This window comes from Psittacula echo, assembly GCF_963264785.1.
Source record: "Psittacula echo genome assembly, chromosome: Z".
NCBI lineage: Eukaryota > Metazoa > Chordata > Aves > Psittaciformes > Psittacidae > Psittacula > Psittacula echo.
In genome coordinates, this window is record NC_137742.1 from 91,957,696 (window position 1) to 91,969,788 (window position 12,093).

The following is a 12,093-nucleotide window of genomic DNA, read 5'->3' on the forward strand; positions in this document are numbered from 1 at the left end:
TTAGTCTCCATACTGTATCTCTGCTCTTAGCTCTTTGGAGAGGTAATTTATCAGCACTGCTGTCAACTTCTGCTGGAGACTAGCATTTCCCATTACAAGAGCAGTCAGCTGAGCAACGTCAGTCCAGTCTAAGCGCCTGAGAATAACAACGGCTTCATCGTAGAGTTTCTGCTGCTCAGCAGGAGGCAATTCCAGTAAAATCTGAGGGACTGGCCTGAACTGTCCACTTGTCATCCAGGCACCAAGCAAGCCACCAAATGCTCCTCCTAGGACAGACGGAGAGAGGTGTTACTCCTTACCAGTTGATGTTAAAACCTGAGCTTGTATTCACAGCCTTCACCAGCAATGTTCCCACCTGTATTAGAAATCAATGCAGAGTTGCGTATGTCTACTGAAACTCTGTTCATACCCAATGTTCAAAGCACCAAGAAGGATTTTTAAAGCTTTTTACATCCACAGCAATCACAAAGCAACTGTTTGCACAATCAAAGCTAATAGCTTCAAGTTAGAGAAATCAAAAACAAAACAACACTCCTTAGGGCTCTAGTCTCTTTATGGTAAGCCTTACCACTAAACAAAACCATGCCCAAGGAAAACACCTGACATTTACTTTATCAGTGCCATTAGACCATAGACTCTTGCCAGAGTTTTCCAGACTGATCCAAGCTTTCAGCTTTTCTACAGCCGCACACTGCAGCCTCCTGCTCCCATAAAGTCCACCCCTCAGAGACCAAACCATCAGCTTTATGTGCTTAGACACATTCACACTTTCATCTGCCAAACCAACAGCCCACCCCAGCTGGCCAAGACCTGCTCTGCTAAGTAGACTGGTTCCAGCTTATCAGGTAACAGCAGAGGGAACCCCTACAGCTGACCTGACTGTGGCTGTTGCTGAGAAACCAGCCCTGCAGTCCTGCACCAATGTTCTTTCAAAGAGCTACCAGCCTGACATGCATCACAGTGCTCTCCAACAGCAGCTCACAGGACTGACACCGCTCGGAGACACAGATACCCTGATGAAGGAAGGTGCCAGAACCCACCCTGCCTCCAAAATTCCCACCCCCAGCAACTGCTCCTAAAAAGTCGTTCATGCACTCACAAGGATGCAGTTTTTCATCCTCTGTAATTTGCAGCTTTTACTCAGTTGGCAATTTTTCCCATGGTACCACAGAAATACTTACCTACGGCGATTCCACGTGAACCTCCCATCAGACCCCCAATAAAAGCTGCTGCAGCCACCAGCAGTGCTCCTCCACCAGCGTGCTTGACAGCAGCTTTCATCCCCTTCATCTGAGAGAGGTGGCAGAACAGCTGCATCACATCATCAACATTGATGGGCATCCTGGCGAGGTAAGATCCTGGAAAAGATACTTCAAATTATCCAGATTGCTGCAACAAGGACTAAACCTTGCTACTAAAGTAATGCTAAGAAAAGCAGAGCTCAGAGTTTGTGAAGCTGAAAATACAGAGGTACTGTAAAGGAAATGAAACATGAATTTATTTTCTCTTTCGTTTTTGGGAAAACCAAGCCTACTTGCAAATAACCACTGATTGATAGAAATGGAAATGAAACCATGTGGTATACAGAAAAATCTGTTTCTATGAGAAATTAGAACACCAAACAAGGGAAAGCATCAGCAATGAGACACAGGATTCAGTCCCTCCCATCAGTGAGCGAGAAAATTATTAGTGTTTGTCCTGCACCTTCTTTAGCATGACCTCGGACCAACGCAACCACCTGAGTGCTGACAAGCATTTGCTGCTTCTTTTTGGCCCAAATTTAGCCAACATCTTGTGCAAAGCTCCTCTGTACCTCTGCAACATGGATGGGACAACAGAAGGTGCAACTGACAACACAACACAACAGCTCTTGATGACAGTAACATCATGTGCTTTCCCCCAGTCAAGTTGACTGACTTCCACAGTTTCCTAAACCAATCTAATTGTAATACAAGTGAAAGGATGTCTTGTGAGGAGTGAAACCTGAAGGTCCCTGCAGCGCGCAGAAGCCGGCTGTCCATGGAGAGCAACCCGCGTTGCTCCATCCACCACAATAACAACACTGTCAAGTTTCCTTTTGGTGACGTGGCATTGTCAGCAGTGCAAAGGGCATCAGCTGCCCTGGGGCTTCTCTGAGTAAATGAAAGAATCTTTCCTGACCAGATTCAAAGTGCACTTGGCTTAACAGTGAAAGAAGCCCAGGCTGTAATGAAAACAGGAATCACACTGCTATCTGCTGGTGTACAAAGTGCAGTGAATGCACACATTCATAGTAATGTGTTAGCCACAAGGCAAAGCAGAAATACACTGGAACTCAACCAACTCTGAGTATTTTTCCCATAGTAAATGATTTTACCACTTTACTCCCTTCAGAATGTCCCCAAAGGGAATTTCTGCTTGCAAACTGAAACATATTTGGGGGTCTTTCTGGCTTGATTGAAGAAGGTTCTCAACACAGCAGAGATGTTCCCGCTTAATTCCCAATGTGAGCATTGCATTCAGAATTCTCAAAGACATTACAAGGAGGACTTACTTTCTTCCACTCACAAGTATTTCTGTCCCCTCTCAGCATATTGACTATATTTTAAGCTCTGCAGTGGATTTTAGCAAATACAATAGCTGATGCACAGCACATACAAGTTGGTTTCTTTTTCAAACCGTACATACAGAGCTCTGCTGAGAGCTACTAAAACATAAACCATGTACTACAACACATACATATAAAGTAATTCCAGAGATCCCTACGTTCAGCCCAAAGCCCCAGATGAGTGGATCAACATTTAAAAGGAGCTGTAAATTTTATGTGTCAGAGGCAGAACCAAACGAAGGCCAAAAATATTTATAAACTGATTGTGTAACTGACAAGTAAACAGAACTGCAATTTGATTCTAGCAACAAATTATTTCCTACAGAATCAACCCAGACGTCAAGAAACAAAAGGAATGTAGAATAGTGGATCAGCAGTAATGGAGGGATAGAAACATCAATGCCATCCATAAAATTGGGCTGGGCTTTCAGAAATGTTGAGTCATAGAATCATGAAATCATAGAATCATAGAATCATAGAAGAGTTAGGGTTGGAAAGGACCTTGAGATCATCTAGTTCCAACCCCCCTGCCATGGGCACGGACACCCCACACTAAACCATGTCACCCAAGGCCTCATCCAACCTGGCCTTGAACACCGCCAAGGATGGAGCACTCACAACCTCCCTGGGCAACCCATTCCAGTACCTCACCACTCTTATAGTAAAGAACTTCTTCCTTATATCCAATCTAAACTTCCCCTGTTTAAGTTTGAACCCGTTACCCCTTGTCCTGTCACTACAGTCCCTGATGAATATTCCCTCCCCAGCATCCTTGTAGGCCCCCTTCAGATACTGGAAGGCTGCTATGAGGTCTCCACGCAGCCTTCTCTTCTCCAGGCTGAACAGCCCCAACTTTCTCAGCCTGTCTGCATACGGGAGGTGCTCCAGTCCCTTGATCATCCTCGTGGCCCTCCTCTGGACTTGTTCCAGCAGTTCCATGTCCTTTTTAAGTTGAGGACACCAGAACTGCACACAATGCTCCAAGTGAGGTCTCACGAGAGCAGAGTAGAGGGGTAGGATCACCTCCTTCGACCTGCTGGTCACACTCCTTTTGATGGAGCCCAGGATACAGTTGGCTTTCTGGGCTCCAAGAGCACACTGAAGCTGGCTCATGTTCATTTTCTTATTGACCAACACCCCCAAGTCCTTCTCTGCAGGGCTGCTCTGAATCTCTTCTCTGCCCAACCTGTAGCTGTGCCTGGGATTGCTCCGACCCAGGTGTAGGACTTTGCACTTGGCTCGGTTCAACTTCATAAAGCTGGCATCTGCCCACCTCACAAGCGTGGTCAGAACATTTACCAGTGAAGCCTGAGGCAAAGAAGTCACTAAAGAACCTCAGCCTTCTCCAAATCCAGGGTAGCCAGTTCTCTCAGCAGCTCCTGGAGAGGGCCCACATTGTCCCTAGTCTGTCTTTTATTCGCTACGTACCTATAGAATCCCTTCCTGTTACCTTTCACATCCCTAGCCAAGTTCAATTCTAACTGGGCCTTAGCTTTCCTAACCTGGTCCCTAGCTTCCCGGACAACATCCCTGTATTCTTCCCAGGCTGCCTGTCCCTGCTTCCACCTTCTATAAGCCTCTTTTTCCCTTCGAAGTTTCCTCAGCAGCTCCTTATCCATCCAAGGAGGTCTCCTGGCCCTACTGCTGCACTTCTTCTAGTTGGGATGCAGCACTCCTGAGCTTGTAGCAAGGGATCCTTGAATAACAACCAACAGGCTTGGGACCCCTACCCTCTAGGGCTATATCCCATGGAACCTTACTAAGCAGGTTCCTGAAGAGGCCAAAGTCTGCTCTCTTGAAGTCCAGGGCAGTGAGCTTGCTGTACGATCTTCTTACTGTTCTGAGGATCTCAAATTCGACCATCTCATGATCGCTACAACCAAGGCTGCCCTGGAGCCTCACATTTACAACCAGCCCTTCCCTGTTGGTGAGCACGAGGTCAAGTATGGCATCTCTCCTTGTTGGCTCCTCTGTTACTTGCAGAAGGAAGTTGTCTTCCACACAACTGAGGAACCTTCTGGATTGCTTGTGCCGGGCCGTACCGTCCCTTCAACATATGTAAGGGTGGTTGAAGTCCCCCATGAGAACAAGGGCCTGCGAGCTTGAGGCTGTTCCTATCTGTCTGTAGAGTGCTTCATCCACAGAGTCCTCTTGATCAGGCGGTCTGTAACAGATCCCCACAATAATGTCTTCCATCGCTGTTCTTCCTTTAACCCTGACCCACAAACTCTCTGTCAACTGCTCACCTGTCCCCAGACAGAGTTCCATACTCTCCAGCCTATCCTTAACATAAATAGCAACTCCCCCTCCCCACCTGCCAGGCCTGTCTTTTCTAAAGAGCCTGTAACCTTCCATTCCAACACTCCAGTCGTAGGAGCCATCCCACCATGTTTCTGTGATGCCTACTATATCATATTCCCGTAGATGTGAACACATCTTTAATTCCTCTTGTCTGTTCCCCGTGCTACAGGTGCTTTGTAGAGAGGCATCTAAGCCGAGCTCCAAATGAAGCCGGCTCATTGGCTGGAGCGGCTGGAATATCTCTACATTGCTCCAAGCATTTATTATACCTGCTGGCAACTGACTGGGTGTGTTGGGATGGAATGATGCCCACCTCCCCAAGCGCATCTAGTTTAAAGCATCCTTGACCAGTCTGGCAAGCCTCCTACCAAAACCACTCTTCCCCTTCGTTGTCAGAGCAGCTCCACCAGCCCCCAGTAGACCTGGCCTACTAAACTGGGTCCCGTGTTCTAGATACCCAAACCCCGGACTATGGCACCACTGTTCTACCCATATATTAACCTGGCCAATCCTCCTAGCTTTTTTTAGGTCCTCCCCTTTATCCTGGAGAATTGATGAAAAGACAATCTGAGCTCCAGAGTCCTTAACCACCTCTCCCAGGGCTGTGCAGTCCTTCTTTACGTTCTCCGGGCTACTGCTATCTGTATCACTAGCACTCACATGGATCACTAGAAGTGAGTAATAGTCAGTGGGACTTACTAGAGCAGGCAACCTCTGCAACATCGCTGATCTGTGTCCCTGGTAGGCAAAACACTCCCCTTGACACTGGGTCAGGTCAACAGGTGGGCGCCTCTATGCCTGGCAAAGTAGAGTCTCTTACGACTACAACCCGCTGCTTTTTCCTGGCAGCACCAGTAGAGATCTTTACCAGTGCACCAGCCGGTTGTTTCTGGTGTGAGTGTTTCCTCGTTAACCCCCTGCAGGACAGCAAAGCGGTTCTGGGTGGGGACAACAGATTTAGGAGGAAGCCCCTTGCTTTTAATTGTCCTATTCCTCCTTGTTTTGTTGGGTTTTTTTGTTGTTGTTGCTGTTGTTGCTGTTTTCCAGCTTCCTGGGTTAACGGCCTCCTCCTTTCCTCCATGAGCTACAGGGGACTCTTGAGGCCCCTGCACAGTTTGGGCCTGGAGCAAGCAGTCCTGCTTTCTCTCAGCTTCCCTGACCTCTTTCAGCCTATTGACAGCCACCTGCTGCAGGAAGACCTGCACCAGGGAGCACCGGGTGCAGCCCTGCCCATTGTGCACCGTTCCCTCACAAGACCAGTGCCAGCACTCTCTACACTCGGAGCTCTGCCCTGCAGCCTCCCCTCTCATCGGCTCTGCCTGGGTGCCTCCGCTGGCCACCGCCAGGGCAGCCAGAGCAGAGCTCCCAGACCGGGCCCTGCTCATAAGGCGAGTGCTCCCCATCCCGCTCGCCTGCTCGCACAAACTCGACCCGCCCTGCTCGCCGCGCTCCCTGGGGCAGGTTTTTACCCAGTTGGGGCTGGTGCCGCTCCTCCTGGCTCCGCCCCCTGTGAGTCCCTGCTCGCCTCAGCTGAGCTGCCGGCTCCTGGGCAAGGCCTGTCGAGGACTTGAGGCTCCCTGGGTGGCTCTGGCTGCTCTGAGTTGAGGCTTCTGGATGCTGAGCTTCCCTCTGTTCAGGTGTTGAAGGCGTCCTCTGTCGAGCTACTCACCTCAGCAATAAGATCGTTAGGATTGAAAAGGACCTTAAGATCATCTAGTTCCAATGCCCCTGCCACGGGCAGGGACACCTCATGCTAAACCATGCCACTCAAGGCTCTGTCCAGACTGGCCTTGAACACTGCCAGGGATGAAGCATTCACAACTTCCTCAGACAACTCATTCCAGTGCCTCACCACCCTCACAGTAAAGAATTTCCTCCGTATATCTAACCTGAACTTCCCCGTTTAAGTTTAAATCCATTACCTCTTGTCCTATCACTCCAGTCCCTGACGAATAGTCCATCCCCAGCATCCTTGTAGGCCCCCTTCAGATACTGGAAGGCTGCTATGAGGTCTCCACGAAGCCTTCTCTTCTCTGAACAGCCCCAGCTTTCTCAGCCTGTCTTCATATGGGAGGTGCTCCAGTCCCTTGATCATCCTCATGGCCTCCTCGGGACTTGCTCCAACAGCAATTGCTACAGAATCCACCCAGATGTTAAGAAATACTAAGAATGCAAAATACTGGATCTGCAGTAATGAAGGGATAGAAACATCAATGACATCCATGAAACTGAACTTGGCTTTCAGAAATGCTGAGTCCCCATGTGTCCTACAGACTTTACATAGCACTGAGAATATCCGCACTTCAACAATAAAAAAATAAATACCAAGAGTTTTGGAAAATGAAGCTGCTGGGAAATCAAGCTTTGTTGTCCAACAGACCTTCCATTTTGTTCTACTGCAATTCAGTGGCTGTGTTTCTCTCCTCTTTGTGGTGTTCCCAACTGCTCAGATGAGATGTTAAGACTCTGCACTTCTCTGAATAAATTAGATGATGTGGGGACTGGGGAGCAAAGTGAGCAAGGATCCTGTTCTGCCTACCCAGAGAGAATGATAACATCATGTGTTTGTAGTTCATCTTTGAACCTACAACCAATGGGTTTCACTAAGAAGTATATTCCTCTCAGAACTAACCTCTTAAGAAGAAAAGCTTTATGGAAAGAATTAAAACAACAAAATGATCACATCATACCTACCTCACTGAAAGCCTTGTTAATGCCAACAACCAAAGGGGGCCCCAGACTAATCCATGGTGTGAACTTCAATTCAGCTCCTTCCTGTTTAACATTCCCATCTCATTACCCTACTTCACCCTTCACAGGAGGATGACTTTCAATAGGCAAAAGCCCTTTTACCCCCTGGGCTCACTGCCCTACCAACAGAACAATGAACGCTCCCAAATGTTCACACAGAAGATACTGTACGCAGTACACAGCCTGGCCTACCGCTGTGCTGTCCTCGCTGCTCCTCACAACCTTGTCCTGAGTTAACAGAGCAGAGCCTTCAATAAACATCTCCACATTGTGCATGTACATAGAACAAAAAGCACCTACAGGACAAATTCCAAACCCACCAAGAAATGAAGACAGAGGTCTAAGCTGTCATACCAAGAACTAGCTTTACCTTGGCAGACACCACACTGTGGTAAGCAAGATCTGCTACATCTATGGATACTCATTGTAATAATGTTATATGCTGACTATACATTCAGCCTGATGTTTGAGTTCCAGGTGTTAGGAGACAGTAAGAAACTCATGTATTTGACAGACAATCCAAATGCAATGCTTGAAAGAGCATTTTAGTATTGTTTCATAAGAACTGAAACCTTAAGAGCATTACTTAATTTGTGTATGTCTCTAAGCACGTCAATTTATCAAAGCATTTACTAGGTTCATGTAACAAAACATACAAATTTACTCATGAACAAACTACTTTTAGGAACCTAAGAGCTGATTTTACAAGGCTCTTAGATGCCTAAAAACTCAGGCAAAAATTGAGTGGGAATTTTCTCCTTCCATTGAGACTGAAGGAAATTTGGCACCTAACCTGTCCCACCTGTCCTTCTTATCTGGACAGCTGGATTATTAAGTATCTGTGAAGGACTGGCTGCAACTCCTTCAGCCCTTAAACTTGTTTAACCTACTCAATGTCTTTAGAACTCATAAATTAAGGGTAATTTTTTTTTCCTTCATTTCCTACCCAGTTTTTTCAATTTTGAAGGCAGCAACTGACAAAATTACAGGTCACTTCCATCAGCTAGCTGATATTGAAGCCAAAACAACCAGACTTCAAGAAAGACATTTGGAAACACATACAGACAAGACTGTTCCCTATAGAAACTTGGCATAGCAGACATCAGTGGCATCTTTGAAATCAGAACTAAGCCTGAAAATTAAAGACGCTTTCGCTCACTCGCTGCAAAAACATAAACTTCTGCTCTTTAAAATTAATCAACATGTTCTGAATCTCTTAAAATTTATTAAAAACTTAAGACTAAAACAGGCTGAGCAAAAAATGTAATTATAAACTCTCAAAGAGCCAGCATATTAAATGTCGGCATTTCAGATATTTTTTCATTTGCCTACAACACGGATTTCGTGTTTACTACTGCTGAAAGGATGGCAAGTCCACAATGTAACTCAGGGAAAAGAGAAACCAGAGAAGCACAGAATGGTTTGGGTTTGGAGAGACCTTCCACTAGAGCAGGTTGCTTCAAGGCCCATCCAACCTGGCCTTGAACATGTCAGTGATGGGGCAGCCACAGCTTCTCCGGGCAACCTGTCCCAGGGCCTCAGCACCCTCACAGGGAAGAGCTTCTTCCTAAGAGCTCATCTCAATCTCCCCTCTGCCAGCTTAAAGCTATTCCCCCTTGTACTGTCACCAGAGGCCCCTGTCAGAAGACCCTCTCCAGGTTTCTTCTCAGCCCCTTTAGGGACAGGAATCTGCTCTAAGGTCTCCCCAGAGGCTTCTGTTCTCCAGGATGAACAAGCCCAGCTCTCTAAGCTTGTCTCCATAGCAGAGGGGCTTCAGCCCTTGGAGCATCTTTGTGGCCTCCTCTGGGCTCGCTTAAGCAGAAAGACCAAATATAGACCTAACAACTAACTGCTGATGTAGCCCTAATAACCTGTGTTTATTTTAATCACAGTATTGAAGTAATAATTCAGTTTGGGACAGAGTGATAAAAATTCCCTCCTTTGATGTTGGCAGATTCATGGCTTTTAATTTTGCTCCTTGGAAAGCTGCTTGCAGCTGGAATGTGGGGGGTTACTTTTTAAAAAGTACATGGCATTGTGGTTCTCTGCTCAGTTTAGGAGTTGCATTTGCTTTTTACATCCAAGACATAAGACTCAAGAGCATCAGTAGACCTGGAGCATTCTGAGTTGTTACACAGAGAGTTGTTTTATGGGATCACAGAAAGCATGGGGAGGTTCAGAAGTCCCCAGTGCAGCCACAGAAATTGTTATTCCTCCTCCTTCTCCTCATCCTGCAGTTACATCTTCTCAACAAGGACCTGAGGGGAGACGGTTTACCTTGAGCCAGAAGTGAAATCGTAACAAAGGCTTAGCTGACAAAACCAACCCCCACCGTAATAACCCGTTCTTGGCAGACGGCAGCATTTCTAGCATCAGGCAGTGACTTTCCAAGGACTGTACTGGTGGGCACTGGAATCATCGTGGCATTTCAAGACACGTACGTGACACAGGTGCTTAACGCTGCTTCGGTGCAGAGCATGCCCGGTTACATGTGGTGCTGCACCACACCGGCACGCTGCACTGTACCGACGATGGCTGCAGTGCACCTGGATGAGAAGATGCACAGGCTGTGCTCTGACGATGCTCCCGGCTTAGGGCCTGGGATGCCCTCAGGGCTCCAAGTGCAGGCGGTCTCTCTCCTGCTCCTCCCGCAGCAGCTCGCCCGCGACCGGGAGCCGTTCTCGCAGCACCGCGTACCTGCAAGGACCGTGACACTTCGCAACGCCCCCCCCCAGCGGCCGCGTTCGCGCAGGGAGCGGCCGCGGCACCCCGAGGCGCGCTGCAATCTCGCGAAACGAGTTCCCGGGCACCGGCTGCACCGCGCCTGGCCTCCGGCCTGCGCCCGCCTCGGGACCAGGCCCGGGGCCGGGTTGGCTGCCGGTGCCGCCGCGAGGGCAGGCGGGAGGGGCGACAGCAAACCCGTATTCACTGCCGAGCGCGCTGCGGCGACCGGCTGCAGCGGAGGGAGCCGGGCCCGCTGCCCGGGACCTGCTGCCGCCCCTCTGCGCGAGCCCCCGGCGCGGAGGTGAGGGCGCGCTGCCGCGGACCCCGCACTCCCTCGCGGAGCACCCGGCAGCGCCAGAGGGGTCCCGGGCCGGGCCCGGCGGGACTTCGCTCCTCTCCCTGCACCGGCGGCACGGCAGCCGTTTCCGGCCGGACGCGGCTGCCGGCTGAGGTAGGCGGTAGGGAGGCGGGAGGAGCGGGCGGCAGGGACACAAAGGCTGGAGGGCCGCGGCGGGGATCGACGTCGGCTCAGCCCGAGGGGACCGTGAGCCGCGGCGCTGGGGCCTCGCTGTCTCCTGCGCTGCCCGAGAAGCTCCCCTTCATCCCGGCCCGCTGTCGCCGGGTTTGCGTTTGCGGCGGCCGGGAACGTTCCAGAGGAGGCCGCTGCGGCAGGCGGGCGCGGTGGGGAGCGGGGCCGATGGGCCGCGGCCCACAGGCCGGTGGGTGCCGGGGCTGCCCCGGGAATGGGTGGCGGGAGGGTCGCGGGGCCCTGGGGTAGGTCCGGCCCCTGGTCCTGGCTCTGCGCGTCCGCTGCCGCTCCAGTCTTTGGGGCTGCGCCGGGCTTTAGAGCGACCTTGGGGTACGGCGAGAAAGGCACAAGAAACCTTCTGAGCGGGTGAACTCGCCTTTGTCTTTTCATCAGTGGCTGCCGCATATCTGGCAGTGTTCAAGACTGGGCTGGACTGGGCTTGGACCAACCTGCTCTAGTGGAATGTGTCTCTGCCTGTGGCAGGGATTGGAACTGTGTGAGCATTTAGGCCCATTGCAACCCAAACCAGTTTGCGACTCTGTATTTATGGTGGAAACCCCTTTAAATAAAAACACAAGCCACTATGATGCTTCTTAAGAATAATTTAATGAAAACAGAGGACCAGCTGTTCAGAGGCAGTCAAGAAACCAGTGCTGAAATGACAACCCTAATCCTGGTACAGTATGAAAGCTGCAGATTCAACTCCTCTCTTTTAAACTTAAAGAGTATTCTCACCATGCCTTCCCATTCTAGGACACCATGGATTACTAATTGTGAACAGTTTGTTTACCTGTTGCCTTAAATCTTGTTTAGGCATTGGACTCACTTCTTACAGAAAGGAATAAATAACTCAAGAATTACAGCTTAAAAGCAACAAAGACTAAAGTGAGTACTTTGGAGATCTTTGAGTTCACAGTAGTGTACCTTCTTGTAACCCTCTTTTGCAGGACTAAAATAGGTAAAAAAACCAAAACAAGGTAAAATTCTTCAAAGTGCCCTAGCTACTTTGGCAACACCTATGTGGCATTCACAGAAGAGAGTTAAAGCACTTAAACACGATTATATCCCCTAAATAAACACAGTCACTTGGAAATTTTAACTAGTGACACATTAACGTAAGAGAAGCCTAATTCCCTGCAGTGATTCTGAATTCAGTCAAGTGCAGAGTAATTCAACATTATGTAGCAAGTCAGTGGCAGGA

At 49.1% G+C, this 12,093-nt stretch overlaps 1 protein-coding gene across 1 annotated transcript; it reads right to left on the minus strand.

Annotated features, from left to right (window-relative positions):
• Positions 1 to 1,341, minus strand: LOC308232139 (protein C19orf12-like; the record flags this gene model as incomplete). Its single annotated transcript, XM_080638190.1, has 2 exons — positions 1 to 266; positions 1,182 to 1,341. 2 exons carry the CDS (start codon positions 1,339 to 1,341, stop codon positions 1 to 3), a joined length of 426 nt encoding a protein of 141 aa, XP_080494316.1.
• Between the last annotated feature and the right edge of the window lie 10,752 nt (positions 1,342 to 12,093).